Raw genomic sequence first — 27,805 nt, forward strand, 5'->3', positions numbered from 1 at the left:
GGCGTCTTTTCAGCGATTCTTTTTTTGACTCTACCTTTGTGCTTCTTATTTTGGTTACTTTATTTGTCTCTTTCTGTTGGTTTCTAAGTTTTGCTACTACTGAGGCAAAACTTAGACCAGGTCTTACAACCTTAGCTTTTGCTCTCTCTCTTGCTTCCTTAAAAGTTATCTTTTCCATCACTCTTAATGCCTGAATTTCTTTTTCAAATAAATATATATCACACTGTTGAGATGATGATGCATGTCCCTCACCACAGTGAACACATTTAGGTTCCCTTGTGCACATACCATGCTCATTTTCTTGTATTTTTGACCGGCACGTCTGAAGGGTGTGCCCAAACGTTGGCAGTGGAAACACCTTCTGGGCCTCGGGATGTACTGTTTTATTTTGTATCTATGCCAGGCTGCAGAGATATACTCTGGGAGTCTTAATGTATTGAATGTAAATATCAAGGTAGGTTGAGGTATCCGATCTCTATCCACCTTCTTTGTGATCCTGTTCACCTTAATTACACACTGATCTTTCAATTCATTTGAAAGTTTCTCCTCAGAGAAACCCATTAGCTGAGGGCATAAATCAAACCCTTGCTGCAGTTCAAGCTGGAGTGGGAGTGCACTCCACCGTAACTCCCAAGGGCCGACAAACTCATCAACTTCATGCTTTCCTCTGGGGAGATACTCTCTATCAGGAGCATATTACTGCTCTGAGGGGATATTTTCAGTTGTCTGCCACAACATTTTACAATTTCCTGTTTACCTCAAAAATATCAATATTGTCACCATTGAGCTTCAAATTTAAATATTTTTCATATGAGTTGGGTACACAGACCCCAGGAACTACTTCATACTTCTTGCTTTTCTTTATTGCAAATGGTTCCAGTGTGACAATACTGGAACCAGATGCTTTTTGTTGGGGATTCCTGGCTGTACTCCTTCTTGCCTGGCATTGGGTCGTCAACCGTGTCTGATTGTCATTTGTCCCAGGGGTACTAATTTCAACATGGGGACCTTCCATGAAAAAAAAAAAAAAAAAAAAAAAAAAAAAAAAAAAAATGCTGGTGAACACTGAAGAGGCACCATTGACTTTTCATGGGTCCCTTTTCTCAGCTAACGACACCAGTAGGAACTGACTCCCAGATGTCCACCCCTTACCCTACCCAAAAAGGGATAGCACCAACATACCAGAGAGGCACAAGTGTAAGCCTAACCCGCTTGTTGGGACTGAGACTATTACTAGAATATAATCATCCCCACTCTGACTATGTTGGTGGGCATACTGGAAAATATGCCGGGAGTCCTACCCCTAATAACAGCCCACCCCTGGAATCCACGGGCTGATCTCAGGGATAGTTCCGCCTTCTGGGTGTCAATATGACATCATACTAACACACTTCTGGTCCAAACATCATCGAATTGGGTGACGCTCCCAATCACAGTTCCCACATTTAGCTTCGAACATGAACCCCAATCCAAGGTATGATGCCCCTTCCTTTCACACAGACAGGAAATTTAATGAAGGTGGAAATATCCACACTATGTAAGCCAAAGAGTTGGAAAATATACATATATACATACACATATATACATATACATATATATATACACATATATACATACACATACATATACATATATAGAAGGGGTAGTCATAGTGGATGGATAGGAAGATGGAAGAGAATTGAAAAATAAGCTGGAGGAAGAAGTAAAAAAGGAGTAGAAGAAAAAGAGGACAGAGAGAGACATTTAGAGTCAAACAGGGGGAATGATTTCCCCTCGTTCGAGAGCCCCCTTGCCCGTTGCAAATCTACAGCATGAGAAAGAATATTCCATGCTGGAGCCATGCGACTACGTCACGGCAGTCTCATTAAGGGGGCGCGAAATTGAAGATAAGCTGAAGATGGCAGCTACCTCGACAGGGCGACTTCACCTTCACTCCGACATCTTCTTCAGGATGGTGGACACAAAACATTATAACCTCCAGGGCAGCTAGGCAGGATCACAACGTAAGCGGCCCAGGACATGACCACCAGGAGAAGCAGCAGGCACAATCAGGACAGCTGATACAAGAGCTATGGAAATGGTTCGGAAGGCAGGAGCTACAGCAACGGCCAGGAACGTCACCAGCAGCGACAGGAAATGATTAGGACGGCTGCGGCAGGAGACCAGGAAGAGCTGCCCAAAGACTGTTGCTGAGTCAACAGGAGCAATAACACAGGAAACTCAGCAGGAGCAGATGGACCACAGATATGCCAGAGGCAGTGCCACAGCATACATGAAGGCCAGCAATGACAGCGATCGATCCACATTGGGACTCCTTCAGGCAAAGATATCATAACCGAGATATCCAGCCAACTACTGCTGTGCCTACAATGCTCACTGTCAACCTGAAAGAAAATGCAAATTTGAATAGTAGAGGGAGACTCCTTAGCTCTGAGGGGAACTGCCCTACACAGCGAGAGGAAGCCCATGAGAAGACGTCGCCAGACCACACACACACACACGGCCCCTTGCGGTCTTCACCCAACGAGTGAGCGAAGAGGGTGAAGGAGAGAGATCTCTTCCGAAGGAGAGATAAGGAAGAATCTACAGGGAGAGAGAAGGAAGGAGGGGAGGCCACCAAGGGCGCCATGGAAGCGAAACTTACTGAAGACGCCCGCAACTCTCCATGGCGCAGGCCGTGAAAACAACACTCAGTGCAAGTAGAAAGGAAGTAGTCATGCCCTTGTACATGGAGGGTGGGAGCACAAGAAGGGGAGCGAACTTGTTACGTCCCGATCAATGGCAGGGAGCGAAGATATTACGTCCCAATCTAATATATCTGAACATACAGGGAAACGCCTTCAGTATCTAAATAAAGGGCTACTGGAAGAGAAGCATTACCACTCGGTTACGTCCCTCTAAATACGCCCTTGGCTGTCAAACCCAAGACACAGATGTGGGGGAATGACGGCCTGTGCAAGGCTATCACAAATCATGGGTTTGTATATTAATAAATATCAAACACACGTAATATATACATAAAATACAGAAAGATCCCACTGGGATAATAAAGAGCTTAAAGACAGTCAGGCAAAGAGATCCGAAAACACGTCTGCAATGCATGATGGCCGAAAGCACACTGGAATGTTTACATCGGGGCAGGCAGGTATTCCCACCTACCTGACAATAATTACAGCCTAACCACCTTGTTCAAGAGTTTAATGACTGTGTCCAGCTTCGCCGTAAGTAATTCCTAATGTAAAGGACAGATGGTTTTTATATCGTGTTGGAACAATCTGGTTCTGGAAAACGAAGCGAAGGTACTTCCTCGAGTCTGGATGTATGGGGACATGGAAGTACACATCTTGCATGTCTATAGAGACCATCCAGTCCCCTTGACGAATGGATGCAAGAATTGAGCAGTTTGTCTCCATTTTGAACTTTAGTTTCCGTACGAAGACATTCAGGGTGCTGACATCTAACACTGGTCTCCATCCTCCTGAAGATTGGAACCACGAATAGGTGATTGTAAAAGCCCTCTGGTTCTACGTCTGTGACTTCCTCTATCATTCTTTTTTGAAGCAAAGCAGAAACTTCCTCTGAGGGGGCCGAAAACCTTCTTTAGCCTATCGAATAGGCGGTCAAGGCTGGATAATCTTCAAAGGGAATAGAGTATCTGTTCTTGAGGACCTCTACTACCCACTGTTCTGCTCCTCTCTTGCTCCATTCTTCCCAAAAAAGGAGCCTGGTGCCTACTGCTGCATGGGGAAAACTTTCCTCACTTTTTGGATGAAGGTTTGGTTGAAGACTTCTTGACGGCCTTGGAGGAGAAACGGACTTTCGCACAAGGCCTTGACTGAAATCTTTGCCTGGTGCTGTGGAGGAGAGGAACACTTGGCACTGAAGGAGATATTCTCTCGAGCGCGTTTTGAGGACTGAGCCAGATCTTGTGTTGACTTCTTCTGCAAGTCTGAAGTGATACCATTAACCACCAATTGAAGGAAAAGGAAGCCACGCAATAGCGGAGAGAAGAAAAGAGCCGATTTCTGTGCTGATGTGACCCCTTTGGAGGTATCAGAGCACCAAAGCTCTCTCTTCTTTAAAATACCCATAGACTACGTCTAGATTAATTCCTGAGAAGAGTCTCTAATTCCCATGTCTATACAGAATAGTATGCCTAGATGATCCGATGAGAAGTCAATGGGAACAGAAGGAAAGTCCTGAATTTTCTTGGCCAGGGCACCCACTGCCCAATCCAGGAAATGGACCACTTCAAAGACTTTGAAAATATTTTTCAACTGGTGATCAAGTTCGGCGGAAGAGAACATCACCTTCGTCACTGACAAGGCAGACCTATGGGAGGCTTCAATAAGCCCCAAGAAGTCCTCGTGGGCAGAGGCAGACACACCCAGGGAGGGAACTTCTCTAGTAGCATAATACGAGCACCTCCTTCTCAATAAACACGGACGAGGATAACAGAACACAGCCTTCCCCTCTTCTCCCTTGTCTGCTAACCAACACTATACTTCATTTGTGGCCTTCTTAGCTGAAGGATAAAGCACCAATTTGGGGAGCTTGGAAGATTCAGACTGAAGATTGCTCATCTGAAAAGCCGAAGCCAGAGGAGGAGGAGCCGCTGGAGAAGAAGTCGGGAAAACAAGAAGCGCAAAAGGGCTGAATATGCCGTAGTAGGAGTATCCTCTTCCTGATCCTTAGCCTCCACTTTGACTGACAAGACTGGAGACAGAGGCGCATCTACCGTACTCAGTGGAGGAGGTTGAGGTTTCAAAAAACTCAAGATGTCGTCTAGGCGCTGCTGTATGGGAGCCAGAGCTGGGTCTACAACCACTGGTGCCGCAGAAGAAAATGCTGTCATCATACGATGAGAAGAAGGATGATTGATTGTCGTTGGCTGCTCGGAAGCTACTGGAAGACTGGGTGCAATTGGGGGCTCAGGAGCTACTGGAAGCTTGGAGGATACAGAGTGCTTGGGAGCCAATGGGCGCTCGAAAGCTGCTACACGCCTGGGTGCTACTGGAAGTTCTGGCGTTGGTGGAAGCTCTGGCGCCAATGGGCGCTCCAGTGCCAACTGGGGTTTAGGCGCTACTGCCAAAACCGCTACATCGCGAGAGGAGGAGCGTCTAGAGGCGAGGGTAGGAGCTGGAGGACACTTTATCAAAGAAGTGCACTAAGAAACAGTGGACAGCTTGGGTGCTAATGGGCGCTCCAACGAAACTCGTCTCCATTGGGACCAATCAGAGTCCAACACAGACGCTTGGCGAAAAATGCTCCGGACTGTCCCATAGATTACAAGATGGAACAGCCTCTCTCACTTTCTTACAAGGCACCTAAGGGGTGCTAGACACATCCACTGCGGACCTCTTGAGCAGTCTAGATTCATCCTTGAAGTGCCAATGTTGCCTGCAATCAGGACTCGATGCTTTGGAACTGGAGGAAAGATGGTGCACCTCCGAGAAAACGCCTTTCCAGAGGAGTTTTGTCGTCAACTGGGAATCTGCAACAGGTGCGACTGAGGGGCCAACTGCCCGTGGGCAGATCCCACCAACCTCTCTTGGGCCTTCAGTATGACTTCTCCCAGGTGTGGGAGAGTATGTTAGGGACCTTTGCCTAGGACAGTTGGTGGGACAGACAGTCAGGTCCTCCACTAACATTTCACTGTGAGCACTATGTTCACGGTTCATATTTTGAACAGAATCACCCGAGACATAGAATGCATTCATAATTCAAACTTACAATCAAATTTTCCTTCAAGAGTGACAATGGCACTGGGGTTGGAAGTATGCGAGCTGGGAATGGGAACAGGTTGTATAGCTGAAGGACTGGGATTTCGGGACATAACAGAAATTACAGGAACACCAGATGAAAATTTCAAAGAATACTGACTAGCTAAATACATCACTCCTAGCATTAGCTTTCCTAATTCTGTCTCTTTCCAACTTGAAAAGGTGAGAAGTTAAAATCTTCCACTGTCTGGGGTCGCAGTCAATATATTCAGGACAGGTAAGATCTATAGAGCACACTTGGCCCCTGCAATTAGCACACATAATGTTAAGTCATATTTGGTGGAAGTCAATCTTGATATCGAGTGCTAGATGTAGTTGCGTTGGACATGGTTAAAGCAAATGCCAATTAAGTCTCAACAGAAAGGAAAAAGTAAAAATTCGGTACTCTGTCTAATTTCAGTCAACCTGACTAAATAAATGCCGAAAAGCAATCAAAAGAATCGAAAATACTTCACCAATACTTCTGGGAAAATATCCAGTAAAGTCTACGTAATTCCAAATTTACGCTGCTGCTCACAACCTTCGTCGAAAGCCGGCAAAAATAAATTGATCGATCCTTCTTGCTGTGTTGTTCCTCTTCTTCCCTGAAAGTGGGTGGGGCTAGCTACTTACAACAAAACAAAACAAAAGAACCGCTACCGCGAATTTTCAGTTTTAGCTGCCAGTTAACAGAAATTGTTAGCTATGTAATTACTTGGTAAGTTACTTAATGTACAGTTTTTCTGTCTGTTTGTTAATTCTTTTTTTGTTGCATGCCTCTTGTAAATATTCCCACACCTAAGATTTCTAATAATGGACTTTGCTCCACAGGCATAGTTGTGGAAAGGTCTACCCCTTGTGAGATGAGTCGAGTCAGTTAACGTACTGGCATACAAATGGCACTTGGACGTCTTATGAATGCCCTTCTATAGAGGGTGTTATGGAACCCTGGAAAATGATCCTATTTTTGTGAAAGAAGTCCAAAGTACAATAAAGATATAATTCAATCAATGTATTGAACTTAGTGATTGGTTTTTGAGACAATTCCCGTTATTGTTTGTTGAGCCTTTATAAGTTGCAATGAGTTGTGAGATTTATCTGGAAAAGAAAGAACTTTTACCTTATCTTAACTACTATATACTGAGCTATGTAGTGTATGTGTCTGTGGTGGGTTCTAAATTTGCTAAAGCTCATTTACGTAAATATTCACGTGATATGTTTGATGCTTATGGATTGGAGATGTTTGTATGTCTTGGATATATAATAGTAAAGTAATTGTATTTACTGTATTTTGTATGTTCAGATTAAAGAAAAAAAGTGTGTGTTGATCATCAAATTAACTATATGTGTGCACCTTCTGGACTGATTGTAGGTTAGTTTGCAGTTAGGTAGGGTTTGATCTATATATTTATGTCCACATGACTTAAGTAGTTTTGTGTTGACTATAGACTGTAAGTAAAAAAAAAAAAAAAAAGACATTTTTATAATAAAATAAAGTTTTATATATACTAAGTAACTGCATAGCTATTACATTTCATTGATCAGCAGCTTAAATTTGAAAATTCGTGGTAGCGTTCCAATATTTTGGTGTAGGTAACTCGCCCCGCCCACTTTCGGGAAAGGATAGGTACAACACTACTAATGAGCCCAATTCGTTTATGCCCTACGCCCATATGAGGGGAGGAAGGAGGGCTATGATCATGTAGTTACTTGGTAAGTATATATAAAACTTTATTTTATTATAAAAATGTCATTTTTATATAAGTAACTTACCAAGTAACTACATAGCTGAATCCCACACTGACAGGAGGTGGGATGCATGGGCATGTACTACTCAAAAAACACTCATGAATGGAGATGAATTTTTAAAATAGTATGTAGTTAACATTGAGAATGTTAGCTGTAACCTACCTGATGAGAGAGCTCCAGCAGGAAAATACTGGCTCTGATGCGGCTCATCTCGACCGTAGTGGCGTGGCAGTGAAGCCAGAGGCGTCTCTACATTAGTGGGGCTTTGCAGCTGAGGAGTACTCCGATGGCTGCCAAAGCATAAAAAACACAAAAGCCCTTGCACTGGGCACAGAACCAACCAAAACCATAAAACACAAGTTACACATGCACCATAAAACAGAACAGATACCATAAACCATTCATAGCACGACACAACGAATGATGGGTGCTCCAAGTACTCAGTACCCCCAATTTCCCGAAACTCGACAACTTAATTCAAGGCGAGTAGATAGAGGAGTGTAAGGGTACCCCCTACCCTTCTTCCCCCAATACCATGCCAGCCACAGATAATGGGCCAAGGGTACTGCAGTTCTCGTAAACAGTTTCGATGTCACGTAGATAAAAATTTGCAAACACTGATTTGCACCTCCAGAAAGTGGATTGTAAAATAGAAGATAGGGATAAATTCCTCTTGAAGGAAATCAAAATCACTACTGCCCTAATTTCGAGGGCTTTAACCTTACAAGTCTTCTTCTTGAATCTTAATGTGCAACTCAGAAATCACGTCTCTCAAGAAGAATGCCAATGCGTTCTTGGACAAAGGACATGTTGGATCCTTAACTGAACACCAGAGGTTAGGGGACACGCCTCTGATATTCTTAGTTCTTTCTAAATAATACTTAAGTGCTCTTACTGGACAAAGAGCTCCCTCTTGGTCCGTAGGACCTAGAATGTCCGTTAAGCCTTTGATTGTGAATGAATGGGGCCAGGGAAAGGATGGCATTTCATTCTTCACTAGGAAACCCCATATAAAGCAACAGACTGCGTCTCCCTGTGAGAATCCTACCTTCATGCTCAGGGCCTGTAACTTACTAATTCTCTTGGCAGTAGCTAGAGCGACTAGAAATAGTGTTTTTCTTGTTAGATCCCTAGGGATGTGGATTGAAGAGGTTCAGAAGGCAGACCTGAGAGCCATTTTAAAACATCTAGACTCCAGGATATGGAATCTGATTTCTTTTGCTTCGCAGTATCTAGTGACTTGGTAAAGTCACTGATGTCTTTATCAGTAGATAGATCCAGACCTCTATGTCTGAAAATGGAGTTGAGCATTGCTCTGTAACCTTTGATTGTGGATGTAGCCAATCCTCGTGAAGACCTTAAAAATAGCAAGAAGTCTGCTATTTGCACTACAGAGGTAGAAGACGATGATATCTTGTCTCTTCTGCACCAGCTGCGGAATACTGTCCATTCATTCTGGTAGATGTTGGAGGAAGACTGACGTCTACATCTGGCAATTGCTTCCGCAGCTGATCTCGAAAAGCCTTTCGCTCTGACAAGTTTCCTGACAGTCTGAAGCCTGTCAGAGCGAGAGTGGATAGTCCTAGATGGAATCGGTGAAAGTGCGGTTGCTTGAGTAGATTTCGTCATTGTGGAAGCAATCTTGAGAAGTCTACTAGGAGATTGAGGAGATCTGGAAACCACTCTTTCTGTGGCCAGAAGGGAGCTACCAAGGTCACTGATACATTGTCGTGGAAGAGGATTGATTGATTGATTTGTTTATTAAATCTGGTGTCATAACATCTAGGTTACTGACCCCGAAACAAATTTAAATATAAAAATTAAGTTTAAAATAAATTTCATATAAAAATATCTAAAAGTTATGTATATAAAAAAAATCCATATAAAAATATCTAAAAGGTATGCATATAAATATTTGAATAAAAAGAAATAGGTTTAAAATAAATTTCATATAAAAATATCTGATACGTATATAAATAAATTTCTTCATATATTCTATGTACAAGCTAAATTTTCTTCAGAAGGCCCGCCTCCAACATAAAAGTATACAATTGCTGAGTGTTACAATCCTTTCCAAGGATTGTAGCAAGATTAAAATTATCAACTTCATCTCGTCCCCAAGACAGGAACCTTTGTCTCAAATTCCTAAGTGTGGGACATTCAACCAGCAAATGTCCCACACTCAGGGGTACAGCACAGTCTTCACAAATTGGAGGATTCTCACGGGACATCAAGAACCCATGCGTGAGTCTTGTATGTCCAATCCTCAACCTGCATAGCATTGTCTCCTGTCTCCTTGGTGTATGGGGATATGACCAAGGAGACACAGATGATGCAATACTACGCATTTTTCTATTTGTTAAAATATTCTCCCACTGGGACTGCCAACGCTTTTTATTGTTTGTCCTACTACAGGATATACATCCCGATATGGTAGTAGGCATCTTGTGGGTTCTGGAGAGTTGACCGCTGATTTCGCTAGTTGGTCTGCTTTTTCGTTCCCATCCACCCCAACATGGGAAGGCACCCAACAAAACTTAACTTCTTTCTCTCTTCTTTTCAATAAAAACAACCATTCTAATACTTCTAAAATCAAGGGGTTTAAAGGATTAAAAGATTCCAGTGCCTGAAGTACACTTTTTGAATCACTATATATAATAAAATTGTTTCCATTATGAATTAAAATCTCCTTTAAAGCTTTTAAAATTGCATTTATCTCGGCAGTAAAAATTGAGGCAACGGATGATAACCTTCCACTCCTCTCTATATCAGGGAAGACTACACCAAAGCCGACACCAGCATCAGACTTTGAGCCATCCGTGAAGATTGGTGTGTAGGTGCCATGTTCCATCGAATGTTCTAAAAATATTGACCGCATGGCCTCACATGACAATTCTGACTTGGTGAAATTAAAATACTTGCAGAATTCTACCTCTGGAAATTTCCAGGGGGGAATAACAGAATACTTTACTGGTAGAATCTTCACCCTAGGCATATTTAATTCCCTGAGAATCAAGTTTATTCTAAAAGCAAAACGGATGCGGTTGCTTGGGATGATTTTCATAATAATGCCAATGCCTTTCCCTTCTCATACATATGCTGGTCAAAGACTTAGGTAGCCTCTGGAATCTATACCAGCTCCGAACCAGCAGACGCTTGTAATGAAGATCCAGTGGCACCTCACCAGCATCTACCAGCATGCTCTCAATGGGAGACGATTTAAATGCTCCTGTACACAACCGTACCCCACCATGATGAATCGAGTTGAGCATTTTAAGGCTATTGGGCTTTGCAGACGTGTAAACTTCGCATCCATACGTTAATTTTGAAAAGACCAGGGCTTTAAACAATCTCAACATCTGAGTTCTGTCTGCACCCCACACAGTACGAGACAGAACTTTCAGCAAATTCATCGCTTTCAAGCATTTGGTCTTAATATACTTCAGATTTGGGATCCAGGTCAGCTTACTATCGAAAATCAACCCAAGGAACCTCGTTTCACCTACACATGGAATTCTTTGCCTATGAATAAATAGATCTGGATCAGGATGAAATCCTCTAATGCGACAAAAGTGCATAGTTACCGTTTTACTAGTAGAAAATTTAAAACCATTAACCTCAGCCCACTTCACTATATTGTCAATGCAGAGCTGAAGGCGACGTTCAGCCACTGCCATCCTTGAAGCTGCAAAGGAGATTGAAAGGTCGTCAACAAAAGGGTATATGTTATATCTGAGGGAATTATTTTGGAAACCCCATTGATTGCCAAGGCAAACAATGTTACGCTTAAAACACTTCCTTGTGGTACTCCTTCTTCTTGACTGAATACTTCTGACATTGTTGCTCCAACCAGGACCCGAAATAGCCTATTTTTAATAAAAACCTTAATGAAGAGGGGCAAATTGCCTCTGAGGTTACATTCATGAAGGATCCTCAAAATGCCATATCTCCATGTTGTATCATAAGCCTTCTCCAAATCAAAGAAGACCGTGATGTGATGTTGCTTGTTGGCAAAAGCTTTACATATTGAAGACTCCATTCGAAGTAGAACATCATTTGTGGAGTGCATGCTTCGGAAGCCACACTGTGCTGGGGACAGATATTTACCCTGTTCTAAGTACCACATCAAGCGTGTGTTAACCATTTTTTCCATGATCTTGCACAAACATGATGATAGTGCAATTGGACGATAATTTTCTACTTTAAACGAGTCTTTTCCAGGTTTCGCAAACGGCAATTATTTTAACATCTCCCAGATCTTAGGGAAGATATGCTCCCTGTAAATTCTGTATTTCAGGGGTTTGCTTAATCATTGAATACGTTATATCATCCAGTCCAGGAGCTGATTCATTACATTTATTTAGGGCCGATAGAAATTCCCTCATCGTAAACGGATCATTGTATTTCTCATGTCTCAACGTATTAAAATCTATTTCAACTTGTTCCATCTGCTGCCTTTGAGCCGAGTATGGTCAATCATCGTTTTTCTTTGCAACATTAGCAAAATGATTAACAAACTCATTTGCAACTAACTGGGGGTCTGCTACCTCACAACCATTGATCTTGATAACTGGAGGTTGACAGGGAGTAAACTTGCCTGCTATTTTTCTAACTCTCTTCCAAACTAGTGTTAGAGGAGTTTTCGAATTTATTGAAGAAATAAAGATTGTCCAAGATTCTTTTCGTGCTTTTTTGATTTCCAAACGAAAATGAGCTCTTGCTTTTCGAAATTCTACACGGTAATACTCACGTTTTCATCTACAGTATCTTGTGTATGCAGACCTCATAGTTCTATGAGTTTCCTGGCATTTACGAGTCCACCAGGGAACCGGTCGGCGGATAAATACGCCTGATGTCCTGGGTATGGACTGAAGACCAGCCGAGAACAATATTGTACTTAAAAATTCAAGAGCATCATCTACGCTGGGAAAGTCATCAGCAGAGTCATCTATTGAGCTTTGCTCCTGGAATGTTGCCCAATCAGCTTTTTTTGTATTCCATCTAGGTAGCCTGGAAGATGGAGGACTTGATGCTGAACTCACCACTATTGGGAAATGGTCACTGGTGAATCTATCATTTATAACTCTCCAATTAAAATCTATAAGGCAGTCATCACTACATATAGATAGATCAATTGCCGATAGCGTGCCTGTTTGAACGTGAAAATGTGTAGACTCCCCAGAGTTGAGGATCCCCACATTTTCACCTTCTATGATGGAACTTAGGCATCTTCCTCTTTGGTTGGTGACAATATCACCCCCAAAGAGGGCTTCTGCAATTCATCTCTCCCAAAATAATAAAGGGACGTGGTAACTGTTGGATAAGAGATTTAAATTCATTGATTGGGAAGACTTCATTTGGTGGTAGACAGAGAGAGCATACTGTATATTTTCTTTGTAGATGGATCTGTACACCTATTACTTGCAAAGCTGACTGGATATTAATAGGATTTTGTGGGGTATCATTTCGAACATACAAAACGACACCACCATGACTTCCCATATTTAAATTATAAGTGGAGTAATAAGATGTATACTCTCGTGGGCTGGGGCACATGTTGTTACCAATCATGGTCTCCTGCAGAGCTATACAAACAGGAGACACTTCTAATATGAGCAGTCTCAATTCTTCCCACTTTGCTCTCAATCCCTGACAGTTCCATTGGAGAAAGTTAATGAATTTTATTTTCCTTTACAAGCTGTAATATTGGAGCCTCTTTTAAGCGCTTTCAGCTTGCTACCTTGCTCCTTTTTTCTAGAAGGAGACCGATTGTTTGTAGCGGCCTTCCTTTTTAGGGGTTGTCGGTTTCAGGGACACCAGACAAAGCTGATGTCTCCTGAGGAGGGGTGTGAAGATCAGCAGTGCCAGCTACATCCGGCACTGCCTCCGATGAGTCGGGAGTGCCAGCAATGACTGGCGCAGCCTCCAAAGAGGCGGGGCGTCAGCAACCACTGGCGCAGCCTCCGAGGAGGCCGAAGCACCAGCAATGACTGGCGCCGCCTCCAAAGAGGCAGAAGCGCCAGCAATGCCTGGAGCAGCCTCTGAAGAGGCGGAACCGCCGGCAATCACTGGTGCAGCCTCCAAGGAGGCAGGAACGCCAGAAACCACTGGCGCAGCCTCCGAAGAGGTAAAACTGCCAGCAGTCACTGGCACAGCCTCCAAAGAGGCAGAAGTGCCAGCCATCACTGGCACAGACTCCGAAGAGGCAGAAGTGCCAGCCATCCCTGGCACAGCCTCCGAAGAGGCTCGGTTACGAGTCATCACTGGTGTTTTGTTTAGATTGGCCTTTGTACCATTTATATTCTTTCTCAGGTTGGCGGCTACACTGGCAAAGGATATTCCTGGTCTAACATATAAGTTTAATACTCTCTCTTGCCTCTCTAAATGTAAGTCGTTCAGTTACCCTTAATGATTGAATCTCCTTTTCCATGATGTATACATCACAATTTATTGAAGATGAAGGGTGATTCTCTCCACAATGTACACACCTGGCATGCTTGTTACATATGCCATGCTCTGGTTCGCTGCACTTGACACAATTGGCAGGTTTGCCTTGCAGTTTCTGCCTGCATGACCCTAACATGTGTCCAAATTCCTGGCAATGAAAGCATCTCCTCGGCCTTGGGATGTATTGTTTGACCTTGAAGCGTAACCAAGCTGCCTTCACTATATTAGGCAATCGAGTGGAATTAAAAGTGATTATCAAGTTGGGAAGTGGGACTAGGGCTCCATTTACTTTTTTCTTCATTCTTTCTATTTTTATTACTCCTTGGTCTTTCAATTCTTCCACTAACTTTTCCTCAGAATATGTCATGAGCTGTGGGGCAAATATCATACCCTTGGAGTGGTTCCAATAGGCATGTACGGCACATTCCACTTTGACTCCTCCAAGGTGAGACAATGATTTTAGATTTTCACTTTCTTTACCTGAGGTAGATTCAACCGTCAGCTTTCCTTTACCTTCGGAACTAATCTTAGGCTCTCGGCCACAACACTTTAAAATATCCCTGTATACATTGAAAATGTCACAATTTGGTTCTTCCAGGCTAAAGGTCAAATATTTGTCATATGACTGTTCATATATTCCTGGTCCAATTTCACAATCACCATTTCCATTAAATTTCCCTTTGCTCCTTACTGGAGCATAGGGTTTCAGTGTTATTACACTGGAATGTTTATTTGGGTTTTCTGTACGCGTTTCCGAGACGAGGTTGCAGAGGTCTTTGTCTGTGCCGATTGGTTATCATCACAGGGTCCAGGGGTACTTATATCCTTATTTATACAGTCCATAAAGATAAAAGTATTGGAGGAGAAAAAAAAAAAAAAAAAAAAAAAAAACCTGAAAATCTTAAAAAGATATCATCAGCCTTTCATGGAGTTCATTCCTCCACTAATGGCACAAGTGAGAACCGACTCCCAAATGTCCGCATCCCTACCCTACCCCAAAGGGGATGGCACAACATGATTAAAGTGGCTCAAGTGTAAGCCAACCCGCTTGATAGGACTGAGAGCATTACTAGAATACAATCATCCCCACCCTAATCACATTATGGGCAAACCGGACAGAATGCCGAGAGTCCTATTCCCAGAACTAGACCCCCCCTGGAATCCGTGGTCCAGTTCCGTAGAATAGTTCCGCCTGAAAACTCAGGTCCGAACATTATCGGGCAGTTGATGGTCCTGCCACGGTTCTCACTATTTAGCTTCAGATATAAACCCAATCCCAGCTATGATACCTTTTCCTATTTACCAGGTCCAAGAAATTTGTACGAAAGTGAAAACATCCACACCATTTAAATCGAAAGGTTTGTAGGTGATCCGTCAGGGCCCGGGCTCTTATTCTTCATAAGAACGAAGAAGAAAAGCCAGGGCCCCTTACCCCCTCACCATGTGAAGGAACCTACCTCGAGGGGTCGTGGAAGAGGAATTTGTTGATTACGTCTCTCACCATACCGAATGGTGGGAAGGCATATACATCCAGGTTCGACCAGTCCTGGAGCATTGCATCTGTTGCCCACACGAGACGGTTCGGGGCTGGGGAGCAATACAAAGGGAGTCGATGATTCCTCAATGTTGCAAATAGATCTATCGACGGTTTTACCCACCGTTTCCACAGATCGGTGCATACCTGCGGATTCAGTGTCCATTCTGTGGGTAGGACATGTTTGCAACGACTTAATTTGTCGGCTATGACATTGAGTTTGCCCTGTATAAAGCAGGTAACAATCTTGGTTTGATTTCCCTGCGCCAAGATAATCTTTGGTCGCTTGATACAGTGAAAAGGAGTGTGTCCCTCCCTGATTCTTTATGTACGCCAGAGCTGACATGTTGTCCGAGTGGACTATGACTAGATTTGTAAGTCGCTATTGAGAAATGTTGAAGAGCTTAGTGTATTGCCTTCAGCTCCTTCACGTTGATATGAAGTTCTCTCTTGGGTAGTGACCATGTCCCTGACGCTTCGTTGTTTTCTAGGAGAGGCCCCCAACCCAGATCCGATGCATCTGAGTATAATGTGAGGTTGGGGTTCACAGGGTGTAGAGATTTCCCTTCCGCAAACCTTCCTGTTACAAGCCACCATCGAAGGTCCTCTGTGATCTCGGGGGTGATTGGGAAAACAAACGAGTCTGGGAGAAACTTCCTCTGCCAACTGGCTTTCAAAAAGAATCGTAGTACTCTCGTGTGAAGTCTCCCTAACGGAACGAACTTTTCTATGGATAGAGTTCCCAGTAAACTCACCCATTCGTTGGCCGAGCATGACAGGAAAGAGAGGAATTTCTGAACTGTCTGAATGCAGGCTTTTATTTTCTTGTCGGATGGAAAAGCCCGAAAATCCCGAGAGGTGATCTTCATTCCCAAATAAAGAACTGATTGACTCGGGACTAATTAGGACTTGTCGAGATTTATCAGTGGGCCCAATTCTTGGGCTAACACAAGAGTCTTCTTTAGGTCCTCCGTGCAACTTGATTCCGACGGGGAGTGTAGGAACCAATCGTCTAAATATAGGCAGATGTTGATCCACATGAGATGTAGCCATTTTGCCCTTGGGGCGAGGACTCGGGTTAAAACTTGAGGGGCTGTCTTAAGTCCTAAGCACAGTGCTCGAAATTGGAAGACCTTGTCCTGGAATACAAACCGTAGATATTCCTGGCTTCCGGGTGAACTGGAACATGGACATATACACCCTGCATGTCTATGGTTGCCATCCAATCCCCTTGACGGATGGAAGAGAGTGGGTTGTTTCATTTTGAATTTTGTAGTCTGAATATAGAAATTCAAGGTGCTGACGTCCAGGACAGGTCTCCAGTCTCCCAATGATTTTGGGACAACGAATAGGCGGTTGTAGAACCCCGGCATGTTGACATCTCTGACTATTTCTATGGCTCTCTTGGCGAAAGACGAAACTTCCTGTGATAGGGCCAAATACCTCTCTAAGTCTAAAGAGTAGGCCGCCAAGTTGATAGGAGAGGACACTAAGGGAGGTTTCTCCCTGAATGGAATGGAGTATCCTACTTTGATCACCTTTAAAACCCAAGGTTCTATATCTTTGTCCTTCCACTTGCTCCATAAATATTGAAGCCTGGCCCCCACTGGTACATGGAGGATAGTATCCTCACTTGTGAGAGGAAGATTTGCTTGCTGACTTCTTAATTGGCCAAACAGACCTAGAATACGCTTGGGAACGGGGCTGGAATCTACGGTAAACCCCCTGTATTCGCGTTCTCACGATTCGCGGACTCACGCATTCGCGGGTTTCTCTGTGGAACATATCTAGCCATTATTCGCAGAAAATTCGCCCATTCGTGGTATTTTTCACTGAGAAATATTCACTAATTACTATATTTTCATATAATTTTCATGAATAAATACACTTTTTGTGATAAAACTATTAAAATACTCAGGTATATGCATTTCTACAGTTTTCTGTGTTTAAACTATCAAAATGGGCAGTTCTAAGTGTTTTTAGAGGGGTTTTAAGTATTCGCGGAATTTAGCTATTTGCGGGGTTGTGTGGGACGCATCCCCCGCGAATACGGGGGGTTCACTGTACCTCTACCTCCTCGAAAGGTTTGCTGTAGAGGGGAAATCGTTCTAGGTGCAAACGATGCGGAAGATGCTGAATGTCCAGACTCCTTAGGACATTTGGTGGACTGGGCCAGCAAGTCTTGCATGGATTTCTTTTGCAGCTCCGCTGCGTTATGCTCTACTGTAGCCCTGGGAAAAAGTTCCTGTTGATTTAAAGGAGCAAAAAAGGAGTGTGGATCTCTGGTGGGGAGTGCCCCCTTTTTAAGTGAATAGTTTAGTATACCTTAGTTTAACCAGACCACTGAGCTGATTAACAGCTCTCCTAGGGCTGGCCTGAAGGATTAGATGTATTTTTCATGGCTAAGAACCAATTGGTTACCTAGCAATGGGACCTACAGCTTAATTGCAGAATCCAAACCACATTATAATGAGAAATGAATTTCTATCACCAGAAATAAATTTCTCCAATTCTTCACTGGCCGGTCGGAGAATCAAACGCAGGCCCAGCAGAGTACTAGCCGAGAACGGTACCAACCCCTCCAATGAAGAACTTTTTAAGTGAATAAACAACACTGCTCTCACTTCTTAAGTACTCCCACCGCAAACAAGGCTGCCAGCTCCTGGGATCCATCCCTTATCGCTTTATCTGCGCATAAGAGCACTCCCAGCCAGTCTATAGCAAAGTCAGCTTGGAGAGAGGCACAATCTTCTATTTTCTTCACTAAGGCGCCGACAGTCCAGTCAAGAAAACTTAAGATCTCGAAGAACTTAAAGATGTCCTTAGTCAAACACTCAAGTTCAGAAGTCATAAACAAGATCTTGGAAGAGGAAGAGGCAGATCTCCTTGACGAGTCAACTTAACTAGAGAAATCCCCTTGTAGTGCAGCAGATAATTGCATATTTCATAAGAATCGTTCAGATAGTGAAACAAGCATGAAATTTTGCACAAGTTCTCTTTAAAGTTCCCTCTATCAGAAAAGGGCGCTGGCCACACAAAAAATTTAATATGGCGGCCAAATTCCAAGATGGCGGCCAGTATCGACAGATTTTGGCTAATTTTTCACTAGAATGGCATGTATTTGCTTCTAGCAATATGGTAAAGCTCTTCCATACTATTTCTTGTGAATATTATGTTTCTGTAGCTTCCCAGTACAGTTTACCTTTAAATATGGGGGCTATATGGCTGCCAAGAAAAGGTAGAAACAATAATTATAATGAGAAATAATGCCCGTTCAACAATTATCGTTTTAAACATGGATCTTGGTTTCTGTGGTTTTAGATCCTAATGAGGCCATCTCTTTCGAATAACTCATCAATTTTGAAGGAAAATTAATAAATGTAAAAGAGTGTATGTCTGCACACAACCAGGGCACACTGGTGACATCACTGCTGTGTAACTCAGCATGGGGTTCAGTGCCAGCTAATCCAGCTTTACTAATCCTGTAGTCTTAGACTAGTAGTTGTAGTATAGTTTAGTTTAGTGTCCCAAATGCTTTCTAACAGCCCCAGACCAGCTATAGTTAGATAGCCGCACCTGAATAGACAGGATGTGCCAGCGCGGGAGAGCCGAGCCAAGGGTATGGGGGCTGTACATGATGGTTCATGTACTTACCCGGATGGTGTACAGATCACACGGGACTTAAATGGCACTGGATGAATGATCGGGCTATGCCAAAACCAGGAAGAGAAACCTGGTTGAAATGCTACATCAGTATGGCCTCAGTATCTCTTATGACAGAGTACTGGAGGTCTCTGCACAGTTAGGAGATGCCACAGTTAGCAAATATGTGGAGGAGGGTGTGGTCTGTCCCCAGTACTGCAAAAAGGGTTGTTCACCACTGCAGTGATGGACAACATCGACCACAACCCATCTGCAACTACTGCCACTACCTCCTTCCATGGAACTAGCATCTCCATATTTCAGCACCCCACCAAGGAGAACACTGGACAGGAAAGACAGCAACTAAAGTTTGCACCTGAGAAAGTGAGGTCGGTGCCTGAATTGCCGGACACATTCACAAACATCTCACCAGCTTCCTTTCAAACAAAGAACCCTGTGCCACCAAACACTGCAATACCAAAGCCACCCACAGATATCTTGGGGCCACAGCTTGCACTGGAGTATCAGTGGCTAGACAAGGTCATAGTCACCCAGGAAATAGATGATGCAGTGAATCTGACGTGGTCAGCTCATCACGCTTCAATGAAGAGAAGCCCAGAATTTGAAGTAACCATAACTTCATTGCTTCCTCTCCTGCGTGATCAGGCTCATTCTGTTGCTACGATCAAACACGTGATGCAGAAAGTGCAGGATGTCACTGATTTTCTGAACCCTGGCCAGATACCCATAATCACAGCTGATCAGCCAATCTATGCCGTAGCAAAGCAGGTGCAGTGGCAGTGGCCTGATCAGTATGGCGAAGACAAGTATCTGGTAATGTTTGGTGGTCTGCACATTGAGATGGCAGCAATGACATCTCTTGGTACTCTTCTTCATGACAGTGGTTGGACAGGAGCTCTGGTGGAGGCAGGAGTTGCTTCATCTGGAACTGCAGAATCCTTCCTGTCAGCTGCAAGTGTAACCAGGACACGGCAGATGCACCAGGTTACAGCCTCTAGTTTGTACAAACTCCTGAGGACAGCATACACTGACTACTGTGCTGAGAAAGCAAACAACAATGAGCAGGCATTAGAGTTTGAGGAGTGGTGTGACCTTCGAAGACAGCAGAGTCCACAGTTCCACTTCTGGCACATGGTGTTGTCTATGGAACTTGTGATATTCCTACTGATCAGGTCCTTCCGTGAGGCCAATTTTGTCCTCTACTGCCAGGCATTGCATGAGCTGATACCCTACTTCTTTTCCAACAATAATACAAACTATGCTCGTTGGCTGCCTATTCACCTCAGGGACATGCTTACCTAGAGAGTTCACACCCAGAGTTGCACAAGGAGTTCAAGGCTGGCAACTTTGTTGTGCACAAGACCAGTCGCCAGTTCTCAGCAATGGCTCTTGACGAAGCTCATGAGCAGACCAATGCCTTTATAAAGGCTGATGGCGGAGCCATTGGGCTGACTGAAGATCCGTCAGCACTCAGAAGATGGATGGTGGCTGGCCCAGAGATCATCCGCTTGGTGTCTGCATACGAAACAGAGGTTCAAAGTAAGGAGTCTAATGAGCAGACAACACACCATGAACAAACACCTCATGCGCAGAAGACATTCTTGGAGAGAGTCAGCAAGCTGTCATTGGCTTTGCAACACTTGGGAAGTCCTTTTCAGGAAGAGAGCCAGGATCTGTATTCCATTGACAACAAAGACATTGCCCACCCCAGCTCAGCAGAACTTCTACAGACACACCTTGACAGAGGCCGCACTAAATTTCAGAAGTTTTCAGACTCTTTGGCAAACAATGCAGTCTCCTTCTATGAGCCGATAAAGAAGAACAGAACTGACTTCTTCAGGCAAGAAGCTGCTCCTGTAGAACAGTCAAAGCAGAAACTTCTGAAGGAGGATTGCCAGCTTTTCTCAAAGCTATTTATATCCTGTCAGAGCCGTGAATGTGATCTGCAGGAATTCTTCCAGCACGAGAATCAAACATTCCCAGCTTCCCTTAGTGAGGGTGGTAGGCTGTACACATGTCAGAAGTCTCAGCTGACCTCGGTCCTGGAGAGTCATGTTACACTAGAAGACAAAGAACCAAAGACTGATGTCCTCATTGTAGATGGATCATGCCTTGCCACCAAAGAAAGGAAAGACCTTAGAGGGCTATGCACTTTGCGACTTCTTGCCTGTGATACAATCCTATAGCAGCAAGTACACATCATCACATCTTGTATTTGATGTATACAATACATCCAGCCTCAAAGCTGAGACCAGGCTCCAACGTGGTCAAGGAGGAAGGCGCAAGGTGACAGACAAGAACACAATTCCATCCAACTGGCGCAATTTCCTAAGACACGATGCCAACAAGACAGAGTTGTTCCAGTTCCTGGCAGACAAAGTTGCCCAGATGTCTGCCACAAATGTTGTCATTGCCACGAAAGGGTCTGCTGTCCTCAGCACTCATGAGGCTAGTCTTCAGGGACTGGAAAAGTGCTCTCATGAGGAAGCTGACACCCGCATCTTTCTCCATGCCAAATATGCCACAGAACATGGAGCCAAGACCATCACGGTTAAAGCAAATGACACAGATGTTCTTGTCGTTGCAGTCAGTGCTTTCTCCACTCTCCACAATCTAGGGCTAGAGAAGCTATGGGTGGCATTTGGCCAAGGCCAGAGCCTGCGCTGGATTGCTGTGCATGACCTGTGCAACTCTCTGGGCCAGGAGAAGGTGAATGGCATGCTCTTCTTCCATGCGTTCACAGGCTGTGATACAGTGTCAGCCTTCCGGAGCAAGGGCAAGAAGACCGCCTGGCAGACATGGAACATCTTTCCAGAGGCCTCCACTGTGTTCTCCAAACTGAGTCACTACCCTCTCAGAGTGGAAGAGAGTGACCTGAAGGTCCTGGAGAGGTTTGTCATACTTATGTATGAAAGATCCAGCACTGCTGGCACTGTGGATGAGGCTAGACTTGATATGTTTGCCAGAAAACAAAGGGCATATGAGGCCATTCCACCAACCAGGGAGCTCTCCTCCAACACACCAAGCGTGCTGCGTACCAGGCTGGTTGTGTGTGGGGGCAGGCCACCCAGTGTCAGCCACAGCCAGAGAACCCTGCTGAGTGGGGATGGCAAAGTCTGGTGAAGCATGGCAAGTCCTCTGGACAACCAACTCGCCCTTAGCCAAGAGTTGCCAACAGCTTACCAAATGTGGATGCAAAGCAGGCTGTCGGGAAAGGTGCAAGTGCTACAAGCTGGGTCTTCCCTGCACAGCTCTGTGCACTTGCAAATGTGAAGTCTAGATAAATATTGCCCTCTCTTCAGTAGATAATCTAGCTTGAGCATCCAACGTGTCATGCTATGCCTACCTTCTTATCCTCGAATTTTTCAAAGGTGTAGGTTGAGAGACCTATACATAGATTGGTTGCGTTTAGTCCGTATTTCTCTTCTTTTCTTTTTATGGTTACAGTCTTAGACACAATGTTGTATGTGACCATACCATTACTATTTCAGTTGAAAATAGCATATTAGTTAAACTGTCTGATCACATGAATATACCATTAAATAAAAACAGTTGGTCTCTATGTCTGCTAGCGCTGTGGATAGAAAAAAAAAACTTTTATGGCAACCATTTTGTACGCCATCTTGGTTACAATTCATTTAGTAAGGGTTTTCAATAAAATGTGTGGTATGGAACATTTTTATAACCTAAAAGTCGAGGTTTAAAAAAAAAAAACTGGCATATTCCATCCAATAGATGCTCCCAAACCAGTGAATCTCAACATAGATGGCGGCCATTTTGAAAAATAGCCGCCATCTTGGATTTTCAGGTGGCCAGCGCCCTTTTCTAAGAGAGCGTAGTCTTAGGAATGTTTGTGCCAAATTTCATGCTTGTTTCACTATCTGAACGATTTTTACAGCAATCTGCTGCACTATTGGGAGGAGGCAGTAACTCCCAACGACAGCACTTCCCCAGTCACAGGTTAAGTATCTCCTCTTGGATAAGCAAGGAGGAGTGCAGAATACCACTTACCCAGTTTTCCTATTTTCTGTCAACCAGCTGTCAATGCTTGACAGAGCTTTCTTCGACGACTTCGATAGCACCATCTTAGGCAGCCTAGAGGCTTCCGTGGGCTGTCTCATCATAAAAGAAGAACCCAGCGAAAAGGGAATCGCTAGAGAAAAGAAGTCCAGGAAGCAAAGCAAGAAGTATTTCAAAAGGGAAGTGTAGGCTGAAGCAGGCTGATCCTATTCTACGTCCACTTCTGCAGACAGAATGGGTGAGAGTCAAATTCTCAGGTTCATGAGTTACTGACAGTTTACGTAAAAGGTCCATAATACTATCTAAGCGTTGTTTAATGGGTTCCAAAGCCGGATCCTGAACCAGACAAACAGTAGAATGCAGTGTCAGATGCCTGTTCGCCATGGGCGTGATCGTGCACTGACGACCGCTCATGAACTACTTGTTGAACTGGTTCAATGGGTGCATTGGATCCTCTAGATCCCACTGTGTGTTTGGATCCCTTGGATCCCACTAAATGCTTGGATCCCATAGATACCACTTGATGAATGGATCCCTTGGATCCCACTGGACGAATGGATCCCTCGGATCCCACTGGACGACTGGATCCCTTGGATCCCAATGGATGCCTGGATCCCTCATATCCCCTTGAATATCTGGATCCTTCCGATCCCACTAGGTACTTGGATCTACCAGATCCCACTAAACTGGATCCTCTTTGATGCTTGGTCCAAAAGTGTAATCTCCGTGTTTCTTAGAGATCCGCTTGGCAACGGAAACTGATGCTCTGACCCAGACACTACGGGCGACACGTTAGATGGATCATCCCAAAAACTACACTAAGGTTTGGGATTCGGATCCCGATCTCTGTTCCGCTTGCACGAGATTGGAAATTCGGACTCGGCCGCAGATATCGGCCTTTTCAATGGCCTGGATGCACTTTTGAAGCGCCAGCTGCGCTTCTGACTTGCTTTGCACTTGGATTCGTCAGATCCCGAATCCGCATCACTCGACGAAAGTGCATGAACTCCAATATGGATGCCTTTCCAGTGGCTGTCTTCTGAGTCCTGGTAATTCTGAACGACAGGCTCGGTTGAGGAGGCAACTACCTGTGGGCAAACCCCACCGACCTCCCTGGGACTTAAGGTTTGTCTCCTCCCAGGTTTAGGGGAGTTTGACAGGGACCTTCGTCTAGGAGCACCGGTGGGACAAGTAGCCACCTCCTCCACTGACACAACACTTGCACCGACGTCACCGGCACTAATCTTATCCATAAGGCCCCTCACGGAGGCCCCTATTTGAGCTACGGTGTTCACTAAGAGTCCAATTTTCTAGTCCATTCTGGCCTCCAGACTGGCGATGGCCTTGGGTTTGGAAGGTTGGAAGTTGGATAATGGAGTCACAGGTAAGGTTGGAGGACTGGTGATTGGGGAAAATGCAGATATAGGAGTTGGAAGGGCATACAAAACAGGAGAACCCTGACTAATCTAAGTAACTAGTTAAAATCTTCCATTTCCCCTGATCCCATTCTTTGCATTCGTCACAAGTCAAGACTGCAGAGCAAGTTTGTCCTCTACATTTACAACAAATGGTATGAGCGTCATAACTGATAGAAGTTAGTCTGGTATTACAGCCTTTGCTGCAAAACCTACTACAGTAAACCCCCCCTATTTGCGTTCTCATGATTCATGGACTCGCGCATTCGCGGGTTTCTCTGTGGAACATATCTAGCCATTATTTGTGGAAAATTCGCCCATTCGCGGTATTTTTCACTGAGAAATATTCACTAATTACTGTATTTTCATATAATTTTCCTGAATATATGCACTTTTTGTGATAAAACTATTAAAAATACTCAGGTATAACCATTTTTACAGGGTTTTTCTTGTGTTAAAACTATCAAAATGGGCAGTTGTTCCGACACGACATACAAACCGTCGGTCCTTTACATTAGGTATTACTTTCAGGCGTAGGCTGGAAACGGCCGTTAAACTCTTGAGCAAGGTGGTTAGGCAGTAACTACCGCCAGGTAGGCGGGAATACCCGCCTGCCCGGATGTAAACATTCCAGTTTGCTTTTGGCCGTCATGCGTTGCTGACATGTTTTTGGTTCTCTCTGCCTGACTGTTGTTAAGCTCTCATTATCCTGGTGGGATCTTTCTGTATTTTTTTTTTATACAGTATACACTGTGTGTGTGTTTGATATTTATCAATACAAACCCACGATTTGTGTTAACCTTGCATAAGCCGTCGTTCCCTGCGCTGTGTCTTGGGTTTGATGGCCAAGGGCGTAATTAGAGAAGCGTAACCGAGTGGTAATGCTTCTCTTCCAGCAGCCCTTTATGTAAATACTGAAGGCGCCCCTGTACATTCGGAGATATATTTTGGGAAGTAATATCTTCGCTCCCCTAAATTCATCAGGACGTAAGGGTTCGTTCCCTTCTTGGGCTTCCACCCTCCGTGCATAAGGGGCATCACTACTTCCTTCCTACTTATGCTGAGTGTTGCTCGCCGCCTGTGCTTGGAGAACTACAGGCCGGGTAGGAGGTTGCGGGCGTTGTCGGTAAGTTCCGCTTCCACGGCGCCCTTGGTGGCCTCCCCGTCCTTTTTCTCGTCCCGTAGGTTCTTCCTTCTCCCCTTTAGTAGATCTCTCTCCTTCGCCCTCTTCGCTCGCTTGTCGGGTGAAGACCAGGGGCGGGGAGCGATCAGGCGACCTCTTCTAGAGTACCTCCTCCCGCTGCGTAGGGCGGTTCCCCTTGTAGCGAGAGTAGTCTCCCTCTACTAATCATCTTTGCTTTTTCTTTCAGGTTGACAGTGAGCATCGCAGACACAGCAGTAGTTGGCTGGATATATCAAAGGATATCTTGCATGAAGCAGTCCCAACATTCATTTAGTGTTGCTTCGGGATTGACCACATTACCTGGTTAGATGACACATTTCCATGTCGGGATTGTTCTGACTCTGTTCCCGCCGATGTGGATCGATCGCTGTCATTGCTAGTCTTCATGTATGCTGTTGCACTGCCTCCGGCGTATCTGTGGTCCATCTGCTCCTGCTGTTCCTTGTGTTGTGCTCTTGTCAACTCGACGACAGTCTCTGGGCTGCTCTTCCTGGTCTCCTGCCGCAGCCGCCCTGATCGCTCCTATCGCTGCTGGTGACTTTCATGTGACATTTCTGTCCGTTGCGGTAGCTCCTGCCTTCCGAACCACTAACGTAGCTCCTGCATTGGCTGTCCTGATCGTGCCCGCTACTTCTCCTAGTGGTCATGCCGCTTCCGTTGTATTCCTGCCAGCTGCCCTGGAGGTTACGATGTCTGCCATCCTGTAGATGATGTCGGCGTGAAGGGGAAGGAAGTCGCCTTATGGAAGTGACGTTCCTGGCCGTTGCAGTAGCTCCTGCCCTCCGAACCTCTGCCGTAGCTCCTGCATCAGCTGTCCTGATCATGCCTGCCGCTTCTCCTGGCGGTCGTGCCCGGGGCCGCTTCCGTTGTGTTCCTGCCAACTGCCCCAGAGGTTACGATGTCCGCAATCCTGTAGAAGATGTCGGCATGAAGATGAAGGAAGTCGCCTTGTTGAAGTGATGTTCCTGGCTGTTGCAGTAGCTCCTGCCTTCCAAACCGCTGCCGTAGCTCCTGCATCGGCTGTCCTGATCATGCCTGCTGCTTCTCCTGGTGGTGGTGTCCTGGGCCGCGTCCGTTGTGTTCCTGCCTGATTGCCCTGGAGGTTACAATGTTTCATGTCCATCCTGTAGATGTCGGAGTGGAGGTGAAGGAAGCCGCCCTTTGGAAGTAGCCGCCGTCTTTATCTTATCTTCGATTTCGTCTTCTGCTGCGTCTTTCCTTCCTCTCCCAAGGTCCAAGGGGGTCCCGAGAATTGGACAGACCTCTGTCGGCCGAAGGAGAGGAAGGCTGCTTCTTCCCCTTGATGCCCTTGGACGTCTAAGGACTGCCTCCTTCTGAGGAGGCAGTGGGTCTCTTGTTGGCTCTTCCCGACCTTCGGGTTAGGAAACCGATTCTCATAGCCCTGGGTTTTGTGTTTTGGAAGCCGCGGGCGCGTAGACCTCGGTTTGCGATCCCGTTCCCAGTCCTATAGGTTCCGCCTCTAAGACGGGGGCTGCTTCGGGCGCTCGTTTGCGAGCCGCTCTGAATGCTCGAGATTCTATGGGATATTGAGTATCCCGATCTGGTCTGGAGATTTTCTCGGCCCAGTTCGGGAGCGGTGCGAGAGAAAGGGCCGAGGCACCCAGGTGTCTCGGCTCTTCCTGCCAGCACCGCAAGCGCTCCCTGAGTGCTTGCCAGTGCTTGGTCGGGTTCCCAGCCTGGTGTCTCGATCCTGTCGGTTCGAACATCAGAAGAAGCAGGGAAGAGATTCCTTTCGGGAGTCCTGCGGGACTTCTAAGGGACTGACTCTATTCCGGGCGACGAGTTTCTCTCGTTGGCTCTTCCCGCCCTCGGGCAGGAACTGATTCACATTCTCCTTTGGGATCTTGCATTTCAGGGGGCCGCGAGAGTGCGGTCTCTCGAGGCCACGCCCTCGTTGCCAGTCTTGGAAGTCTGCATCTAAGACTGGTTCTGTGCTTGGCTCTTTCAATCTCTTAGGAAACTGAAAGCAGCCGCTCCCGATTTTTGGGAGTCTCGTGGGTAGCTCGAATTC

At 45.1% G+C, this 27,805-nt stretch overlaps 1 protein-coding gene and 1 long non-coding RNA gene across 5 annotated transcripts in view; both read right to left on the reverse strand.

The window, feature by feature from the left end:
- Nucleotides 1-27,805, reverse strand: part of LOC136831446 (uncharacterized) — a 130,834-nt gene that overhangs the window by 84,949 nt on the left and 18,080 nt on the right. The gene's annotated exons all lie outside the window — the stretch shown is intronic.
- Nucleotides 9,949-11,089, reverse strand: LOC136831725 (uncharacterized). The gene has a single exon (XM_067092345.1). It carries the CDS (start codon nt 11,087-11,089, stop codon nt 10,535-10,537), a length of 555 nt encoding a protein of 184 aa, XP_066948446.1. The 3' UTR covers nt 9,949-10,534.

Source organism: Macrobrachium rosenbergii, chromosome 48 (assembly GCF_040412425.1).
Source record: "Macrobrachium rosenbergii isolate ZJJX-2024 chromosome 48, ASM4041242v1, whole genome shotgun sequence".
Lineage (NCBI taxonomy): Eukaryota > Metazoa > Arthropoda > Malacostraca > Decapoda > Palaemonidae > Macrobrachium > Macrobrachium rosenbergii.